This window comes from Heterodontus francisci, chromosome 8 (assembly GCF_036365525.1).
Source record: "Heterodontus francisci isolate sHetFra1 chromosome 8, sHetFra1.hap1, whole genome shotgun sequence".
Taxonomy (NCBI): domain Eukaryota; kingdom Metazoa; phylum Chordata; class Chondrichthyes; order Heterodontiformes; family Heterodontidae; genus Heterodontus; species Heterodontus francisci.
Window position 1 is genome coordinate 61,452,852 of NC_090378.1, and position 22,015 is coordinate 61,474,866.

Consider the following 22,015-nt stretch of genomic DNA (forward strand, 5'->3'; position numbering starts at 1 on the left):
GGCTCACTGATGCCTCCCTGGAGGTATTCCTCGAGGCACCACGGACTCTGAGGGAAGACCTATTCCATTGAGATAGGAGGAGAGACTGGCTTGCCAGACAAAAAGGGCATGGATGGAGATAGTGGAGGAGGTGAGCAGCTTTGGGGTTATCCCACATATGTGACTGCTGTGTCGAAAGAGGATCAATGATCTGATGCCTTCTGGCAAGTTGAGTGCTGCACATAATGCTAAGCTTGCAGCCTTAAATGTGACTAAAGATAGGTATGAATGTGCCAAAAGTGGTGCCCACCCAGTGAGTGGCAATGTCCTGGCAGCAGCATTTGCTGACACATACGTGGTAGTCACTCTGTGGAGTATGCAGGTCAGTCAGAGTTGACCCCAGCATTGCTCGTACTGAATGGTTGCATGCTGGAGGCATCCCTGTGGCACCATGATGGACAGTTAGGCTGCCACCAACATAAGTGTGGTCAGTGTTTATGATGGGCGAGTAACTACGTACATTTATATGCTTGCAGGAGAAGAGAACTCAATATGTGACACAGATTAAGAACTGAATCCGTACACCAATAGAGGAAGAGGCATTGGAGCTGGGAGGCAGAGCAGGCTATCGCTGATGGTGGGACGGGTTTGGAGCTTCAAGCGAGTGAATGGTCTAAAGAATGGGTACAAGAGACCCTCTGGCGAGCACAAAGCACCACTGGTCACATAGAGCTCCAGAAGACGAGTAGTCAGAAACATGTGTTGCAACACACATTGCCCTCTCATCACTCTTCTCTCAAAGATCATGGATAAGAACAGCCAGCTGCAGAGCCTACGGGAGAGGCCTCCACTTCTGAGGAGGAGACTTCAGAGGATGCAGTGTCACATCATTCCACCTCCCCTTCCACCAGTGTGAGTAGCAAAGGGTTTACAACCTAGTGAGCACAGCATAGACATGCCATAGTAGCTGACGGAGGCAGTGACAGTTGCGGCCATTCAAACTCAAAGGACCATGGGAAGGCGGGATGTGGCTGATAACAGCACCTACAGGAACAAAGAAAAAGGGGTTATCCCGCAAATTTGAACATGTGCTTAGTGAGGACAATCGGATTACCTAATCAAGTGAGACAAGAGCAATTGTCTCATCAGACAAACAAGTGCCAGAAGGGGCCTGTGAAAGGTAGGAATAGCGACATGAGGAGGATACCCCGGAGATCAGCACTGCAGTTGGGACTGGGATACGCACCAAAATGTTGCACCAGGAACATTTGACAAAATTATTGTCTCAGCCACAGACATGGGGGCGATTAATCTGTCTATCAAGTATATATTCAATCTAATGCCATCAAAACACAGTCCAATTTAAAACACATTTCTCCCTATAAATAAAGTAGCTAAGCGCACAAATATCAATGGAGAGCAGCACAACAGTATTAGCTAGCTAGCAAGCAAAATAGTATGCAATGCCAATGCGAATTACTTTTGCTGCTAGGTTATTTTAAAACACAGGGTTAAAGGCTTGAAGCAGTGGTGCCCAACATTTTTGCATGGGGGGCCACATTACAATTTCTGTCTTACATAGGGGGCTGGTGAGACAATTTTGGAAAGATAAAGGCATTACAAATTTATCTTACAATTAATCAAAACAACAACAAAGGTGCATTTTTGTGAAGAAGCTTTAAATGAGAAGACTAATTTATTGACATACTTTTTGGACACTATGTTGGACACTGATTTAGTGAGACATCTGGCATTTATTTGCTTGCCAAAGTAGTCAATGTTTGCCTGCACACTTCTTGTAGCGATGTGGAGCATTCCAGATAGATGTCCATTGTTGGGAGTGATCTTGACCGCTCCTTCTCCCACTTCTCTCTCTCTCTGTCGCTCTCTCCCCCTCCCTCTCTGCCGTCCCCATCTCTGTGTCATCCCTCCTCGCTCTCTGCCCCTCTCTCTGCCACCCCCTCTCCCCGCGTTCTCTCTCTCCCTTCTCTCTCTCTCTGTCTGTCTCTCTGCCCCTTCTCTCTCTGCCCCTCGCTCTCTCTCTCTGCCCCTTTTCTGTCTCTCTCACTGCCTCTCCTTTCTCTCTCTACTCCCTCTCTGCTCCCCTCTCTCTGCCCCTTCTCTCTCCCTCCCCCTTCTCTCTCTGCCCCCCTCTGCCCTCGCTCTCTGCCCCCCTCCCCTCGTTCTCTCCCCCTCCCTCCCCCTCTTTCTACCTCTGTGTTCCCTCCCTCTGTCTCCCTCCTCCCCTTCCCCCTCCCCTCCCTCTCTCTCTGACCCTCTCTCTCTGATAGTTGCTTAGTGATTGGTCAGTTTTTTTAAAAATTGCAGCAGGCAGTTTCACAGCTGACATATGTTCGGAGTGGGACCAGCACTTCCAATTCGAACAAGTTTGTGATTTACTGGTGGGCTTTTAAAAAAAATCGGAACCTGCCAAAAAAACCCCGAACTTGTCCAAATTGGAAGCACTGATCCCACTCCTGTCAGCTGTGAAAGTGACAGCTGCGATATTTAAAAAAACAGACTGGTTGAAAAAATTGAAAATTTCTCGTCCCTGAAATTATCAGTCACGGACCCCAAAATTTTTACCACAGATACCAGTGTCCGTGTACGGACAAGTTGCAGACCCGAGTTGGGAATGGGTGGTTTAGTCAATCATCGGAAGATGCAGATAGACGGGATGTTGACGGAGTGACTAACTGATGGAGTCCGCTCCCAGGAAAGGCAAACTCAAAAGGCTTGGGTGAGAACATCGTTATATTGCTAATATACTTGGCGTTCTGTCAAATCTCAGGTCCCCCGTATGCTGTTAGCACGACGTTGTTTGGTTTCAGAGCACCTTCCCTTGGATAACCATTTTTCTCCAAATTTTCAGGAAAGATCTGCTGGTATAGTCTGAGCGGGATGATGTTACTCTGCGCTCCAGGATCAATCTTCACCTTCAGATTTATCATTGTGGGCTTATTTTTCAGCCTCTTTCTGATCTGAATGCTTGTGTGAATTTCTTTTCTCTGGTAACTGTCACATCCAGACATTTCGTGCAATTCTACGGTTCCTATGTTTATCATGTTCTCAAACCCATTGCCATCTTCCAGGATATGGATGCTTTGGTTTCTTTCACTGTTCCTTCGCCCTGTTACTCTGGCTCTGATGACTCGCCTACCACTTTGTTGCCTTGTTCTGCACATCTTTTCCCAGTGATTGGTCTTTCCGCAAGCTCTGCAGATTGATCCTTACGCGGGACATTTCCTTCTATCTGTCAATTCATGTGGTCGTCCACAGCTCCTGTACGTCTTTCTCTCTGTTTGGTGTACATTCTTTAGTTGTTGTTTTACTGCATCGACCCTGCTGCCTGTCTCTTGTCTTAACTGAAGGCTAGTCATTTGGGAGGTCAGAGTCTTCATCTGTCTGCTCGTGGCTTCATGTGCTCTGGCAGTGTCTACAGCCTGTGATATTTTGAGCTTGTCCTGTCCGATTAGAGATTTCTGTACTTCTGGATGTGCAGAACCCCAAATGAGCTGATCTATCAGCCATTCATCTGTGTCCTTAAATTTACATTTTCTAGCTGCATTTTTCAATCTTGCTACAAAATTGTCAATAGGCTCACCTAGTTCCTGTCTGAGGCCTTGAAATTCATATCGGTATATCCGATGATTTGATTTTGGCTGGAGATGGGTGCTGAATCTTTCAAAAATTTTGACTGGGTTTCTGCTGTCCTCTTCAGTTAGGTCCCAGATGTTAAATAAATTTAATCCTTTATCTCCAGTCCACATAAGGATATAGCTGACCCTCTCCTCTTCACTAGTGCCTTGTAGGAAACTATTGATTGCCACATTGCACTTTTGTTAAAAATTCTCAAATGCCTCTACGACATCATCAGCTCCCCAGTTCATGATGAGTTGTAGCAGTGCATTCATTCCTGTCCCGGCTGACATTTTTTTTTTAGAGTTTTCACACGAGTCACTCAGTTTTTCTGCCTCTCTCTCTGGCACTAATTTGGATCACTTTTCTCAATCTGATGCTTTAAAGAATGTTGTAGGTTTACTGACAGACACTCACTGCCACCATGTTTCGTCTTTATGTTGTTTCTGGTTCCCAGATGTTGGAAAAAAAATCACACTTTAAACTTGGAAAAGGCTGGAGTCAGTCTGGTTTATTTCAACACCATGCTTGTGCTGTAGAACCTGGTTGAACTGGTTCTTGTGTTACATATAACATGACTCCCCTGTGCAGCCGTGAATGAGGCCCCACACTGGAACACTTACACATAACATCTAGTTCCTAGTTAATTAGTTCCTAACACTTTACAAATAGTATAACAATATATACATATATAACATTCGGGACTTGAGTGAGGTTTAGCCGAGTTTGGGATAGGATATGTGGTAAAGACAGAGAGACAAAGATTGCAGTAGCTGAACATAAAGACTTCTTTTATTCTGTCTTAGTTTCTCTTTCTCTTTGCAAGCATGTGTGTTCTACAGCAGCCTCTAGAGTACACAATGCACAATGCAATTGCAATTTCAAAACACTACAATACAACACCAGAGGGTTGTGGCGGCTCAGTCATTGAGTATGTTCCCAAAAAAAATCGATAGATTTTTAGATATTAAAGATATCAAGGTATATGGGGACAGTGCGGGAAAATGGCATTTAGGTAGAAGATTAGGTATGATCTGATTAAATGTGGAGCAGAATCAAGGGGCCAAATTGCCTATTTTTGCTCCTATTTCCTATGAAAGTACATTTTAAAAAATCTACCTCCCAAACAATTACCAGTCCATGTCGCACAGTTACCTGCAATTCACTTTTACCAGCGCACCGAAATAAAAAGCACCATACCTTAGCGTCGCACGATGCAGGGAAATGTAATTTCAGGTGTTATTTTGAACCATCTGCCCAGCTACTGAGATCAAAAACTGAATACACAGTACTCTGCCTATATATCACTCAATTGATTTTCTCATCAAATATCTATCCAAATTTCTCTCAATATTAGTAAAGTTATCAGCTGCAATTGTTTCCCTGAGTAGTCCATTCTATAACATATATCATTTTCTAAGTGAAATAGTTAAATCGGATCTGTCCACTCACTTCCCTCTTTGAGCTTCATCCCATGCCTTTGTCTTCAAATGTACCTTGCTGTTGATGTGCAATAACTAAATCTGGTACATGTTCCTCAAAGAACACCAGAGGGTAGAATTTCAGGTACATGCATTTTTGGATGCATGGCATCCTGTGCCTGAATTGTTGAGGCCTAGGACACCCTGGATATTAGTCCTCAGGACTGATTTCAATGCAATGAAGAGTAAAACAAGATTGGGCCACTGTTAGCTTTCACATAAATGGGGAGCAGTGGGGTGAAGGGTCAGGAGATAGGAGGCCAGGGAAAGTGGTGGCCCACGTTCTTTAAATGTAGGTTTGGGAGGAGAATCCTTCTCCTGGCTCCAAATTCAGGTAAGTAAATTTTAAAGATCTATATTTTTGGTAGCAGATGATCCCATAATCTGCATTTACTGAGTGCAGGGCAACCAATCTTGCACTGGGGGCCTCAAACAGATGACGGGCCTCTTACTTGCATATGTAACTAGCCTATTGCCTGTTTCAGGTGTGCACTATGTACAACAGCTATTAATTCTTCACCAATATGGCAGTTTCCACACTTTAGGCTAGAAATGTGAGCACTTCCTGCCTACCATATTGGGGGATTAGTAGGCCAGTTAGCGTCCAAAAAACCAATAAGTGGTGTAGGATTAGATTTGCCTGCTGCAGAGTATTGCTATGGACAAGTCCTTGATGACATCCTAAAAATCCAGGGACCCTTTTAGAGTCTCCAGTTGTCTATTCACTTAGCTACTAATGCTGGGGACTACCAAAAGTAATCTAATATAATTATCACTAGAGTCTATGTTGCCAAGAAAGAGTATATTTCAGTTCTATTGTGTCAATATTGTGCTGATTGGTGTCATGCTGTGTTTTCTTGATTCAATATATTTTATCTGTAAAAAAATCTGACTGAGTATCCAGTGATATCTTAGCATGCCATTTTTTCATTTTCTGAAATGATGAGGGAATGTATTGGGCAGCAAACTCTGGTCAGTGGTTTTCTGCAATTTGGGGTCAATTCTTAGCTTTGTTAGACAATAAAGATGCAGGTTTATTTCATAAGAGACTCTTAGATTTAAACTGCTGGCGAAAAAGCTCAAACTAACAGAGCCATCAAAGTTAAGACATGTTAGTTATTGGTTGCACAAAACATGAATAAATTCTGGGTTTTAAATTCTTCGTATTGATAATTTTAGTGAGAAAGTTGAAGTGAGTTCAAAATTTTAAAGAATTAAAAGAAACAACTTTTTCAGTGGCCATGAAGGAAGCTGAGACACAGCAAGTCAGCTTTTGTAATATGAGAGGAATGGAGGAATTTCATGAGTGTGGAGTGGAATCATCAGCACTAAGGATAGTTTGCTGATAAAGGTAAAGACGGAGATAGCAGATGCTCTGGCCACAATCTTCCAATCCTCCATAGATACGGGAGTGGTGCCAGAGGACTGGAAGATTGTAAATGTTACAGTCCTGCTTAAAATAAAAAGGGAGAGGAATAAACCCAGTAACTACAGGCCAGTCAGCCTAATGTTGGGGAAACTTTTAGAGTATAATCCAGAACAAAATTAATTGGCACTTGGAAAAATATGGGTCAATACATGAAAGCCAGCACAGATTTGTTAAAGGTAAATCATGTTTGACTAACTTGATTTGAGTTATTTGATGTAGTAAGAGAGGGTTATTGTCGTATATATGGAATTTCAAAAGGCATTTGAAAAGTACCACATAATAGGCTTGCTAGCAAAATTGAAGCCCATGAGATTAAAGGGGGAGTGGTTGTGTGGATACAAAATTGTTTAAGGGACAGAAAGTAGTGAGTGGTGAATGGTAGTTTTTCAGATAGGATGAAAGTATACAGCGGTGTTCCCCAGGGGTTGGTATTAGGACCACTGTTCGTTTTGATGTATATTGACTTGGGTATACAGGGCATAATTTCAAAGTTTGCAGATGACATGAAGCTTGGAAATGTAGTAAACAGTACAGAGGATAGTAACAGACTCCAGGAGGAGATTGACAGTCTGGTGAAATAGGCAGACCAATGACAGATGAAATGTACTGCAGTGAAGTGTGCAGTGTTGCATTTTGGTAGGAAGAATGAAGGGAGGCAATATAAACTAAATGGTACAATTTTAAAGGAGTCGCAGGAATAGAGAGCCCCCGGGGTATATGTACATCAATCTTTGAAGGTGGCAAAATAAATTGAGAAGGCTGTTTAAAAAAAAAAGATGCGGATCCTTTGCTTTATTAGTGGAGGCATAGAGTGCAAAAGTAAGGAAGTTATGTTAAACCTTTATAAATGACTGATTAAGCAACAGCTGGAATAGTGTGTTCAATTCTGTGCATCACACTTTAGGAAGGATGTGAAAGCCTTAGTAAGGATGCAAAGGAAATTTACTAGAATGGTACCATGGATGAAAGACTTCCAGTTACGTGGAGATACTGGGGTTGTTCTCCTTATAGCAGGGAAGGTTAAGGGGAAATTTGACAGTCTGTAAAACCTTAAAGGGTTTTGATAGAGTAACTAAGGAGAAAGTGTTCCCAAAGGCCAAAGGAACCAAAACCAGAAGACACAGATTTAAGGCAATTGGCAAAAGAACCAGAGGGGAGGTGAGGAGAAAAGTTTTGAGCTGTGAGTTGTTATGCTGTGAAATGTGCTATCTGAAAAGGTAGTGGAAGCATATTCAGTAGTAAATTTCAAAAGTGAATTGGATAAATACTTGAAGGAAAAAATGTGCAGGGCTAAGAGGAGATGGTAGGGATGTGGTATTAATTTGGATAGCTCTTTCAAAGATCTAGTATAGGCAGGAAGGGCCAAATGGCCTCCTCCTGTGCTGTATCATTCCATGATTCTATAAGGAATGAAAAAGGTTGTTTGATGAAAGGGGGAAGGTAATCGAGAACACCCACATTCTGGTCACTCTGTTGCTGTTTGCACCTTCTTGTTCAACAACCTTTTCCCTTTGCATTTTCCACAGATTTCATTTTGCTTTTTGTTTGACAGTACCATGGTAATGGTAAATGAGGTTAATCAAATTGTTCAGGAATAGAAACAGGTCCATAATAAATCCTTAAAGGACAATGAGGCACTGTTGTAGGGTCATATCCTAGTGGTTTGCATTATACAAACAGCTTATTTTTTTTCTCCCTCAATCAACATCACCAAAATCATTTAATTGGTCATTTATTTCATTGCTGCTTGTGGGATCTTGCTGTATGCAAATTAGCATTTCAAAATACTTAATTGGCTGTGAAGCACTTTAGGATGTCTTGAGGTCATGGAAGGCATTATATAAATCCAGTTCTTTCTTTATTACACCATGTAGGTCAGGGGATTAGAATAGTCTGAAAAGGAAGAAAAAGAGAGAATGATTGTCACCAGCCTTTTCATCCTTTTTTTTCTGGAATAGGCATTACTTCTTTTAAAATAAATATGGGCAAAACATGCCATTCCTTTGGTAGTAGGGGAGTTTCAGAGCATTTTTTAAAATGTAGAAAGTAGCAGCTGTGCTTTGAGAGATAAAGAACTGTGCCTCTTTCCTGCAAGAATAACGTAATTGCTAAAGAATACAATAAGACTTTGGCATTGCCACTTTGAGAATTACAAATTAAAAAAAAAAATAAACAGTGAGTAAAAGCTGTGAACATTTCAGAGGTTATTAGATCTGCTAGTGTTGCTCGGTAGGAGTGACAACCACTCATTTTGGTTTAAAATGCACCTTGTTTTGATATATGTCACTGTTATGAGCTCTGGACTTTGTAGCATGATTATGTTTTAAAAACTGTGATTTTTAATGTTGTTTAAGATGAAGTCAGAGAAATCAGGTGACTTCACATCAACTCTGCTTAAAGACAGGACAGGGATCTCAGTTACCAGGACAACAAAGAACCCAGATCAAAGATCTTTTAGAAAAGCAGGGACTGCAGGGGTACAACACCTGAGGAATGATGGATTTCACCCTCCCAGACTTTCAGATTGTAAAAAAGGCGTCAGTGGTTCCGAAAATGTAAGTACGAATACACTCTGCTGTAGCCAAACTTGTGGACTTTGCATATTGGAAAAGACAATTGGCTATTGATTCCAGATAAATTCATCAGATTTTCAGAAGGCAGGCAGGCTGTAGGGAAGACAGGAAAGAGACAAGCGGTGGCAGCCTCAAGGGAGAGAGAGAGAGAAAGCATCTGCTCTTAGAAAACTGATACAGTGAAAGGCTGCAAAGACTTGAACCTTTTTTGAAAGTTGAGGTTTGTGGAGAAGTGAAAGACCAACGGGATCACCAGAGATTGCCTTATTCATGAAAGTCTAGGTCGAAAGTACTTAGAAGTGAGCCAAGAGGACATTGACTTTGAGAAAGTTCTGGGAGATCCAACCCTTTGCAATTGGGAGGAGTTTGGGACTTTTAGCTGCAAAGATTTCACCATCAAGGAGGGCTGTGTTACATATAAGCGTGGTGAGGTTTTCAATTGTTTTAATAAATGAAGAAAATACCTTTCTCTATAATTTGGGGTATCCGCTATTTACAAAGTATTATTTAGTTAATGGGGATTTCTTTTTGTTTGTTTGTTAATAAAAGTCTTAAAATGTGAAATCTTGTCGTGCAATTCTTTAAATTGGGCTGGGGAGTTCATATCTCGCGTTTTAATGTTAACGGTCTCACTGAGGTCATAACAGTCACCCATAAAAAACAAATGCAGCTTCATATGTTTAAATAGTGTTGCCTTGCAGTCTTGGATGATCGGTAATATTGCTCCCAACATTTACTCGAACATAACAGCTCCTTTGTTGGACTTCCCCAAGGTGTTCCATAAAGTGCCACATAATAGGTTTGCCAACAAAGTTGAAGCCCATGAAATAAAAGGGACTGTGGCAATATGGATATGAAGTTGGGTGAGTGACAGGAAACAGAGAGTAGTGGTGAACAGTTGTTTTTCCAGACTGGAGGAATGTGTATTATGGGGTTCCCCAGGGATCAGTACTAGGACCACTGCTTTTCTTGATATATATTAATGACTTAGCTTTGGAGGTACAGGGAACAATTTCAAAATTTGCAGATGACACAAAACATAGAAGTAGTGTGAACTGTAAGGAGGATAGTGATAGACTTCACGAGGACATTGTCAGGCAAACCCCACACCTGCCAAGACTGAGGCACACATTATTTTGCTACATGAACATTAAAACTTAAAAGTGCAAGCCCCTGACAGGAAAGACAGTTTTGCATAGTAACAGACAGTGTTGAAACAATGAGGACCCAATAGTTGTTTTCCCGATACACAGAAGTGGTCAAACCAGTTTTAGTCACCTGACTAACTGGCTGTTGTAGAGAATTTGAACTTCAAACAAAGAATGTTGAAGACAGAATGCCGTGTGCTCCTGGAACTGAAGCAAGAATTATCTCCTCTCCTGTCTGCCTGCTCCCATCTCCTTCCCACGGAACTGAATCTTGTGAAAACATGCGCACCTCAAAGAGGGAAAAGTTTCCTACATGAACAAGATTTAAGCAGAATACTAGGCCCCAACGAAACGCAAGAATTACCTACCAAAGGACTATACCATGAGTGAAGCACAGTAACAAGATATTGCCTCAAACTGTTACACTTTATATGTTCCTCTTCTCTTTTCTGTCCCTATCTGCACGTGTATATCACGTATGTATGCTGGCATGGGCGCGTCGTATATCCGTAGGTGTGAACTACATTAGAGTTTGCGTAAGTTTAATAAATGTCACTTTTCTTCTTTAAACCACAGAAAGCCTGTTTGTGCTCACTAATTTGCCTTATAATTGGAAAGCTGTGAACAAGAATTCGCAACGGGGCAGCTCAAAACACAGTGGCTGGAATTTTACCTTCGGGAATCTGGTCCCGTCGGAGGCTTTCAGGAGGCAAAATGGCATTGTGATGACGTTGGGTTGGGTCCCCGGCATCATGACACACAGACACCGTTTCACGAACCTAGGAACTCGGGTGTGATCGAGTCTCCACTCGCCGCCCAACTAAAAGCAATTAAGAGCTCATTAAGGTCATTGAGAAAGCAATTGCCAACAAATTTATTTGGGCCGTCTGATTTTACGGCCGTAAATCGAGTCGTGGGGCGTGTCGGGAACCCGGCAAGTTTAAAAGGGCGGCAGGCAGTGAATTGGTGAGGGAGTTGGAGGTACTGTTTTTTGCTGTTTATTTATTCTGATAGTATTTGTGTGTCCTAACAAATGGTGTTATTTGTAGCTTGTACAGGAGGGTTCATCTGAGTGTTACTCACTGCTGCTCAGGCCCCAGCTGCTCTGAGTAACTGCGTGAAAGGAAGGGGATTGTGTGTGCCTGTCCTGGCAGTTGGAAGCTAATACCTGTGGTCATTGCATCTGGTCATCAGTACAACAATGGGAATTGTGCACTCTGGAGGTGGATCATCAGATGAGGACTATGTCCCAAGGAGGGACAGAAGGACAACTGGGCAGGGGAACGTGCAACCAGCTGGCCCAGTGCATCTTCGTTATGTGGGAGGGAGAGCAGGTGGCAGAGTGGGCTGGGTGCGAACACGTCAGGAGACGTGCCTACCCAGCAGGCAGGGTATACCGCCCGCGTCTGAGCTACCTGCAGCTGTCAGAACGCCAATGCAGAAGAAGGCTACAGCTGTCACGGGAGACTGTCACATCTCTTTGTGAGATGCTGGCAGTGGGTGTAGCCTCAAACTGCCTTGGTGCCCATCCAATACCAGTCGCTCTGAAGATGACCATAGCTCTTAACTTCTATGCATGTGGCTCTTTCCAGGCTTCAATGGCAGACTTGTGCGGAGTCTCCCAAGCAGCAGCGCATCAATGCAGAAAGGTTGTGACTGATGCGTTGTTCCATCGTGCTAACAATTTCATCACATTCAAGACAGACAACACAAGTCAGGCTGAGAGAGCCAGAGGCTTCGGCACTAAATCTGGGTTCCCAATGGTACAGGGCATTATAGACCGTACTCATGTGGCCATTAGAGCACCTGCAGGTCAGTCAGGGGCATTCATTAACCGCAAGGGTTTCCATTCACTGAACGTTCAGCTTGTCTGTGATCATGGAAGGAAAATCATGCAGGTGTGTACACGTTACCCTGGGAGTTGTCATTGATGCACTCATTCTCGAAACTCCCAGGTGGCTGCACTTTTCAGTCCTCCTGACAGACTGGAGGGATGGATACTTGGCGACAGGGGTTATCCTCTGAAGACATGGCTAATGACACCGTCGAGGATCCTAAGGGGTCATGCTGAGGAACGTTGCAATGAGAGCCAAGCGGCCACCAGAGTGACAATCGAACAAACTATTGGCCTACTCAAAATGAGTAGGTTTCTCGACTGCTCAGGTGGAGCCCTGCAGTACACGCCATCAAGGGCTTCCAGAATTATTGTCGTCTGCTGTGCCTTGCATAACCTGCCGATGGAAAAGGGAGAGGCCCTGGAGGATGATCAAGGTCAGCGGGAGGCGTCATCAGACGAGGATGGAGTTTCAGATGAGGAAGATGGGCAGCAGTCACATGATGATCGGGGAGAGGAAGCTGAATGCCATTTAGAGTTAAGTGCGAGAGAGACCCGGGAGGCTCTAATAGGCAGGTGTTTCTCTTGAGCGGATCTTAATATACAAATAATTGACATTTCCAAAATATACTTTATTCATAAAAATCTGTAAAAAATGCATTACAAAACAGTTCCAAACAGCACCAAGTCAAACAATACAAAGAGTGCAAAGGAGATCAGTTTCCTTCAATACAGGAGTGAGTTGCCTCACAACCCTTCCATTTCATTTTACATGCCATGTCTATTTTACAGCAAACAAATATTTTCCGAATATAGTTCGAGGGGTTTTCCATGGATCCAGCCCCTCAGTTCAGCTTGGTGGGAGGACCTTACACAGTGGTCTTTCTCCATTGAGCCTTTGCTGCGGCTGCCCCAAGCTTTAGTGTGTCCCTCAGCACGTAGTCCTGGACCTTGGAATGTGCCAGTCTGCAACATTCGGTCATGGACAACTCTTTGTGCTGGAAGACCAGCAAGTTTCGGGCAGACCAAAGGGCGTTTTTCACCGAATTGATAGTCCTCCAGCAGCAGTTGATGTTTATCTCTGTGTACGTCCCTGGGAACAGCCTGTAGAGCACAGGCTGCTGTGTTACAGAGCTGCTTGGGATGAACCTCAACAAAAACCACTGCATCTCTTTCCACACCTGCTTTGCAAAGACACATTCCAGAAGGAGGTGGGCAACCATCTCTCCCCCACCACAGCCACCTCGACGGCATTGTGTGGAGGGGGTGAGACTTCGGGCATGCAGGAAGGATCTGACAGGGAGGGCTCTTCTCACCACCAGCCAAGCGACATCTTGGTGCTTGTTTGAAAGTTCTGGTGATGAGGCATTCCACCAAATTACTTTGGCAGTCTGCTCGGGGAACCATCCAACGGGATGACATTCCATGCAGACCACTGCCTGATGGATTGGTGGTCAAAGGTGTTTTTCCGCAGAAACTTTTCCATGAAGGATAGGTGGTACGGCACGGTCCAACTGGATGGAGCGTTCCGCGGCAATGTGACCAGGCCCATCCTTCGCAACACCGGGGACAGAAAGAAGCTCAACACGTAGTGACACTTGGAGTTTGCGTAGTGGAGGACGACACACAGCTTGATGCAGCCGCACACGAAGATAGTCATCGGGATGAGGGCGATTTTGGGTTCATTTTTCCCGCCCTTATCCAGAGGTTTGAACATCGTGTCCCTCCGGACCCGGTCCATTTTGGATCCCCAGATGAAGCAGAAAATGGCTCGGGTGACCGCCACAGCGCAGGAATGGGGTATGGGCCAGACCTGTGCCACGTACAGCAACAAGGTGAGCGCTTCGCACCTGATGACCAGGTTCTTACCCACAATGGAGAGAGATCGTTGCTCCCACATGCTCAGCTTATGTTGTACCCTGGCTACTCGCTCCCTCCAGGTTTTGGTGCACGTCCCGGCCCTTCCGAACCATATCCCCAGCACCTTCAGGTAGTCTGACCTAACAGTGAAGAGGACAAAGGATCGGTCAGCCCAGTTCCCAAAGAACATGGCCTCGCTCTTGTCTTGGTTAACTTTGGCTCCCGAGGCCAGTTCGAACTGGTCGCAGATGCTCATCAGTCTGCACACAGACAGCGGATCCGAGCAGAAGACGGCGACGTCATCCATGTACAGGGAGGTTTTAACCTGAGTGCCTCCACTGTCTGGGATTGTCACCCCTCTTATGCTCGCATCCTTCCTAATAGACTCAGCAAAGGGTTCAATACAGCAAACAAACAAGACAGGGGAGAGAGGACAGCCCTGTCTGACTCCAGATTTAATCGGGAAACTTTCTGATTCCCGCCCATTGAGTGAGACTGCGCTACTGATGTTTGTGCAGAGCAGTTTGATCCAATTGCAGATTCCCTCCCCAAATCCCATTTTGGAAAGCACGTCCATCATGTAGGTGTGCGATATCCTGTCAAAAGCCTTCTCCTGGTCCAGGCTGATGAGGCAGGTGTCCACCCTCCTGTCCCGTACATAAGCAATCGTATCCCTGAGTAGTGCGAGACTATCCGAGATCTTCCTGCCGGGTACAGTACAGGTCTGGTCAGGGTGAATCACCAACTCCAGAGCAGACTTGACTCGACTGGCTATGACTTTTGACAGAATCTTGTAGTCAATATTAAGTAGTGAGATGGGCTGCCAATTTCTGATTTCTGCCCTCTCCCCCTTCCGCTTGTAAATGAGGGTGATGATGCCTTTCCTCATGGATTCTGACATGCTGCCGGCCAGGAGCATACTCTCGTATACTTCCAGCAGGTCCGGGCCGACCCAGTCCCACAGAGTCGAATACAACTCAGCTGGTAAGCCATCGCTTCCGGGAGTTTTACTCGTCTCGAAGGACTTGACAGCCTTTGTCAGCTCGTCCAGAGTTGGCGGCTTGTCCAGTCTCTCCCTCATGCTGTCATCTAAGACCTCTGTGATAGATGACAGGAAGGACTGGGAGGCTCTGCTGTCTGTGGGCTTCGCGTCATTGACATTGCGGTATGAGAAGAGTCATTGTGAGGGTTGGAGAAGGCAAATACACTCACCTTCAGGGGGAGAGATGATCTGACGACGCACACCTTCACATAATAAATCCAACCCAAGTGTGTGACCTCGCATCTAAAACATCTTGTGTTGAGCTACGATGTTGGATGCAACTTCAGGAATGACCAATGACATGTTAAATTTTCAGTTCATAAATTTTATTACATTTGTTTCCTTGACAAATCAAATAAATAATTGGAAAGTAACCCAGTGAACTAGGAGTGATGTTACTCTGATTTCTTTATACATTTGCGAGTGCTCTTGCGTGTGGACGATCCCTCACTGCCAGTGTCACCAGAGGCAGCTGGCTGATCAGGCTGCCGCCCTGCTATTGATGACTTTGGCGGACGTCCTCTGCCTGCTCGCGGCCATGTAGGCTGCGGTGTATCAGGGTGCTCATGAGAAATATCAGGAGCACCCTCTAACACCCTGGGAGTTTGCGGTTCACATGTCACTGGCAGAGGGAGCAAGGATCTGCAGGATGCATCGGGGCGCCTGAGAGGAGCACTCATATGTGATCTGCTGCTGACCCTGTGTCCTCCTGAGGCTCGGCTGGTCCTCAATGGTGACCTCAGAATGATGAGCAGCCTTGACTTGTCGCCTGCACATCTGAGTCTGCTCTCTGACGCTCTGCTCCAGGGAGGCCACACTTGCTCTGAGGTCACAAATAGCATCCAGTACTGACCCCTCCACTGCAGCCGCCAATCTTTCAACGGAGGATGCCAGATGGACAAATGCCTGAGAGTTTGCAGCACTGGATGGATGTTTTCAGAGTATGAGTCATTGATGCCAGCATCTCTGGTAACTCCGCCAGATCTCCACGTACTGCATGCTGCACCTGCAACATCTCCTGCCGAATGGATGTTCTCAAAGACTCGTCGTCAGCTTGCAGCTCTACACTGGCCTGACCTCCCACACTCCTCCGAGTGTGTGAGGCATCGGCCGATTCTGCCTCTGGCAACTGTGTTGTGCTTACACCTGCATGTGAAGACGACTCCGCGGACACACTAATCCCAACCGTGGTGGAAGTTTCTGCGCTGGCGCTGTGAGGTGCGAGGATGTGACAGTGCACCCTCTGAGGCGCCCTCCTCATCCTCAGAGGTGGACGGTTGAGCCATTGAGACGCTTCCTGGCCACTGCTGTGTTTCACCTGCAGGGAAAATCATATTGATCCGTTTGATCAGCACTGCAGATTTAAATACATATTATTGACTGCATTTTGGTCACATCTGTGTGATTCAAATTTTGAGAGCTCACTTCAGTGCATTAGACAATCACCACACCACCGCCCTCTCCACCCCCCCATTCACTCTTACATCACATACTGGGTCACTCACTCTCTTAGCCAGGTCCACCGGCCTCCCCATCTCCTACAGTGCATCCTCCGTCCTCCCCTGTTAGCATCAAGGCACCCTCCTCCATTCTGGTAAGGTATGCCTGATTGGCAACTCCACCATCGGTCCGGGACTTCTCTCGGGCATTATGTGCCCTCCTTTCCTATTTAAACAAAAATATTTAGTTTAGACATATTAGTTGATACCTCACGCACTCACCCATATGGTTTGTTGTTGCATTTCACTGCTATACCAGTACAGTGCCCAACTTGAACACTTCTGGATCACCGTGCATCACAGACTTGCCCATCTTGTGTCCCAATGCAAGGCAGCATCCAAACAATGATCATAGAGGGCTGCCACCTTGCAGCGTGAGGACACATAGACCCTCCCTTGACACATTAACGATAAGATGAATGAGGAATGCCCCTTACCCAGGCAGACCCGGGCAGAGCGAAGCAGGTCATTGACCTGCTTGCAGCACTGGAGCCATGTCCTCTTTACAACGCTGCGGCTGCTGGCTCCTCCGCAACCTCCGGCCAGGCCTTCTTGGTTACTTGGGAGGGCTGCCTTCTGCTGTCTGCATTGAAGAAGACCTCCTGCCTTGCCTCTACCACCTGAAGGAGGACCTGCAGTGATTCCTCTGAAAATCTGGGGGCTGTGCGGAAACATCTCCCCTTCATTCCTGGTGATTGGTTCTGCAGCTTGTTTGTTTGCTCTCTTTCTTTCCTGCTCCTGGGCACTGCCAGTCCTCCTTCAATCCTTGCAGGCGCAGAGCCTTCTATCCTCCTTTAAACTTTCCACAGTAAGCACCAGCTGTCTTCCTCTGATGTCAGGTAAGAATCAGTGAGTCCATTTCATTGCTGTAAGTCTTTTTAAAGGGTTTACAGCAGCGTTTTCCGGATGTGGCCCAGTCCAGAGGCCTGCTACCTGACCCGAACCTGACGGGACCCGACGACATGTGTCGGGTTCGGGTCGGGTCGAGCCCATCTTCCGGGGCCGGCTTTCAGGCTCGGGTCAGGTCGGGCTGGACACAGACGGTAAGTGCTCTGCTGGTAAGTATTAAAAATTTTAAAAATTACCTGAGCTGGGAGTCCGGGACGAAACTGAGTCTGCGCAGTGAGCGAGTGACGTCACTATGACATCTTGCGCGTGCGCTGCAGCTGCTTACAGGTTCGATGTCAGAAACGTAAGTAAAGGGATGCTCGGGTCCGGCCGAATAGTGGTGGGGTCGAGTTGGGCTTGGGGCAAAATCGGAGGGACTCGGGCCGGGTCGTGCTCGGGCCCGCTGTGGTTTGGTCGGGTTCGGGTCAGGTTCTTTTTCCCGACCTAAAGCAGGCCTCTAGCCCAGCCCCCAACACTGCTCAGCAACCACCTGCCTGCGCCCTTTCAAATCACAAATACGCCACGGGGCCACTAATTGGCTGCGCTGCGTGTGATGCCGGTGGCTGGGAAGCGCGGAGCGAGATTGGAGTCCTCATCCGCTTCTGCCTCATCTGCCCCGGAGACACCGAGAGTGGCAAAATTCTGGCCTGTGTGTTTAAAATTAAACCCTGTTACAATAAGACCAGGTGAAGATAGTAACAGACCCCTAGACATCTTTCTCACCTGGTCGTAACAACATAGACAGGCTGGTGGAATGGGCAGATACATGGCAGATAAAATTTAATGCAGGGAAGTGCGAAGTGACACATTTTGATAGGAAGAACGAGGAAAGGCAATATAAAATAAAGGATACAATTCTAAAGGGAGTGCAGGAAGAGAAACCTGGGGGTACATGTGCACAAATTGTTGGAGGTCGCTGGGCATGTTGAGAAATTGGTTAAAAAGGAATATGGGATCCTGGGCTTTATAAATAGAGGCATAGAGTACAAAAGCAAGGAAGTTATAATGAACCTTTTCTAAAACACTGATTGGGCCTCAACTGCAGTACTGTGTCCAATTCTGGACACTGCACTTTAGGAAGGATATGAAGGCGTTAGAGAGGGTGCAGACAAGATTTACAAGAATGGTTCCTGGGATGAGGGACTTCAGTTAAGTGGATAACTGGGCTTGTTCTCCTTAAGAGGTTTGATAGACATGTTGATAATCATGAGGAGTCCCGGCAGATCAGACTGAAGAAATTATTCCCATTGGCAGTGTAGTATAATGTGATATAGATTGTTGCTGGGTAGATTATGTAAATAGACTAAGCATCATTACAGGATGTGATGTCACAGATTGTACAGCACCTCCTGTGAGGAGTATTGTGGAGGGAGATGCTAGATGTTTGTAAATAAACTCCAGTTACCTTAACCGACGGACTACTATCTTTATTCAGTACAAAGAGTATAGTAATCCGGATATTACAGGCAGAAAGGTTGAGAACCAGAGTACACAGATTTAAGGTGGTTGGCAAAAGAACCAAAGGTGACATGACGGAAAACTTTTTTATGCAGCACATGGTTATGATCTGAAATGGACTTTCTGAGAGTGTGGTGGAGGCAGATTTAATCATGGCGATCAAAAGGGAATTGAATTATTATCTAGAGAGAAAATACAAGGCTACGGAGAAAGGGTGGGGGAGTGGGACCAGTTAAATTGCTATTGCAGAGAGCCAGCCCTGTCTTGAAAGGCTGAATAGCCGCCTTCTCTGCTGTAACTGTTCTGTTGAAAAAAAATTTTGCAAAATGATTTTACATTTAAAGAAGACTGCAAATCACAGAAAAATACAGGAGAGAAGAACATACGGCCCATCATGGCTATACCAGTTCTTTGAAAGACCTATTCACTTAGATCCCTGCCCTTTCCCCATAGCCCTGCCAAAAAAATCCCACCCAAAGACAAGCAAAAATTGCAAACAAGAGAAAATTTAAAACACGAACTAAAGTAAAAGCAGACTTTAGTCAACAGCAATTTGCTGGAGCCTTGCTGTTACTGCCCTGGGCTGGTTAATCCGGGAAATGCGGGTGGCCGGGGCCAAATGAGTGAGACACCGGGATCCAACTCCATCACTTCCTGCCAGCAGAGTCGAGCGGAGTGGACAGGGCCTGTCCTGTGGAGCTGGGAAGAGTCTGGGACTCGGTCCCTGTCTCTAAACAGAGGGTGGTGGCTGCTGCTCCTGATCTCGATCTCCCACTCCCCTCTATCGGAGAGGTTTGACCTGGGAGCCTCCTACTCAATACCGGGAGTAAAGCGGCAGGGACAAAGGTAAAGGGCAGACTCGCGGGCCCAGTAGTTGTTCCCTTGCCTGGTCTCACTGCATTCATAATACTCCTCAACCCCTCAGAAAGCTGAGGTGAAGCTATAACCAAGAGTTGGACCCAAAGAAGCAATGAAACAAAGTAGGAACGCTACACTTGCATGGATAGTCCTTTAATATCTCTAAAGAGGAAAAGCAGGTTACACCTGAATTTAGATAGAGCCTGACACTACCTCAAGACGTCCCAAAGTGCTTTACAGATGTTTTTCAGAAATGAAAGTTAGAAGGTCAAGTCCCTAAATGGTGTTCAACACACTTAAAATAATACAAGATATGACCATCACAAAAAGGAAATTAATAGCTTGAATCTTCTGCCAAATGCTTATTAACAAATCAGGAAATTCACACATGATATAAAAGCTTAGTGAAGTCATGATAAAGGATACCAGTGAAGCTCCAACAAGCAAACAGGCTGAAAAAAATTCAAACAACAAATGCCTAAATCACACACTGAATCCATCCATAGCCATAAAGACAAACCAACACTGAGGACCCTCCTGCTTTGACAAAGGGTTTACATCCGACATCCCATCACACACCTACTCTTACATGCTAATAGGCTGTAATGGAAAGGGAGGGGGGAAGTTGGTCTGAAGTTTGACAGTTACATGGAACGTAGCACACAGAAACATCCTTTGGCTCAACCAGTCCATGCTAGCGTTTATGCTCTACTCGAGCCTTCTCTCATTCTTCCTCAACTAACTCTATCAGCATAAATCTCTATTCCTTTCTCATGCATATTCTTATCTAGCTTCCCCTTAAATGATCCAAACAATTTGCCTCAGCCACTACCTGTAGTAGTGAGTTCCACATTCTCAACATTCTGGGTAAAGATTTCTTGGTGACTATCTTGTATTGATGGCTTCTAGTTTTGCTCTTAAATGTTCGGATCAGAGAGATAAGAAAGGTGGTGAGGAAGAAGATGTGATACTATTCCTGAACCTTGTGTTGAGCTTTTTTAAAAAGATGTAGGTCAAAGTTGGAATGGCCAGAGTATAAGAGGGAGCTACAATATTGAGAGACAGGACAGTTAGTTATAGTTAGGGACAGAACTGAGGTGTCAGTAAAGTGATCACCCAAATTCAGTGTCCTGTTGCAGATGATCAACGTATGTAGTTAATTTCCAGACGTGATTATTGTGTCATTACATATTATAAAACACAAATCAAGCAGATCATTAAAAAAAAATCTTGTTGCCCTTCCTATTTTCTCCTGTATTTTAATGCCATGTAAGTACTGTGGCTGCAAGAGCAGTTCAGGGGCTGGGAATTCTGTGGCGAGTAACTCACCACCTGACTCCCCAAGCCTGTCCATCTACAAGGCACAAGTCAGGAGTGTGATGGAATACTCTCCACTTGCCTGCACGGGTGCAGCTCCAACAACACTCAAGAAGCTTGACACTATCCAGGACAAAGCAGCCCGCTTGATTGGCACCCATCCACCACCTTCAACATTTACTCCCCCCACCACTGACACACAGTGGCAGCAGTGTGTACCATCTACAAGATGCACTGCAGCAACTCACCAAGGCTCCTTTGACAGCACCTTCCAAACCTGTGACCACTACCATGGAGAAGGGCAAGGGCAGCAGATGCATGGGAATACCACCACCTGCAAGTTCCCCTCCAAGTCCCAAACCATCCTGACTTGGAAATATATCGCTGTTCCTTCACTGTCACTGGGTTAAAATTCTGGAACTTACTTCCTAACAACACCTACACCATGTACCTACACCACATGGACTGCACGGTTCAACAAGGTGGCTCATCACCTTCTCACGGGCAATTAGAGATGAACAATAAATGATCACTTAGCCAGCGATGCCCACATCCATTGAAAGAATTTTTAAAAAGTAACACATGCAAGGATATAGTTTCAAATGCACTGACTGCCTCAATGTGCAATGTTGGTTAGTTGATAGTGCTGGCAGGCTGTAAGGACAATCACAAAAAAACTGAAACTTCCTCTGTTCAGTGCCTACACAGGCACATTTTCCAGCAGAGAACACTGAATAGCAATGATGAGCAAGAACACGAGCTGACATGTTTTTCTTACTCTCCTAATTTGGGACTTGTAAGACCTGAAATGAGTTTTGGATGTCTGATAGTTTACATCATAAATTTTCAAATGCGTGTCTGTGACAGGATCTGACAGGGCCTGTGAGGTCATTAGATTTCTGTTTGACTGGGACTAGGTAAAGCATAAGCCCAGTATCAAGAATTCTGCATTTGTATTTGATGACTTCTTAGTATGCTGTTTTTAGTACAACTGTTCTCTGCAATTTTAG

The 22,015-nt window shown here is 45.2% G+C and overlaps 2 protein-coding genes across 2 annotated transcripts in view; both read left to right on the top strand.

The window, feature by feature from the left end:
• The first annotated feature begins 11,493 nt into the window (after positions 1-11,493).
• On the top strand, positions 11,494-12,672 carry LOC137373200 (putative nuclease HARBI1). The gene is made up of 2 exons (XM_068038057.1): positions 11,494-12,147; positions 12,205-12,672. The coding sequence occupies exons 1-2, from the start codon at positions 11,494-11,496 to the stop codon at positions 12,670-12,672; spliced, it is 1,122 nt and encodes a 373-aa protein (XP_067894158.1).
• Positions 12,673-19,586: 6,914 nt separating this feature from the next.
• oma1 (OMA1 zinc metallopeptidase) overlaps positions 19,587-22,015 on the top strand; it is a 70,961-nt gene continuing 68,532 nt past the window's right edge. The window contains exon 1 of the mRNA XM_068037220.1: positions 19,587-19,676. The gene's annotated coding sequence lies outside the window, so the exon portion shown is untranslated. The remainder of the gene's footprint in view (positions 19,677-22,015) is intronic.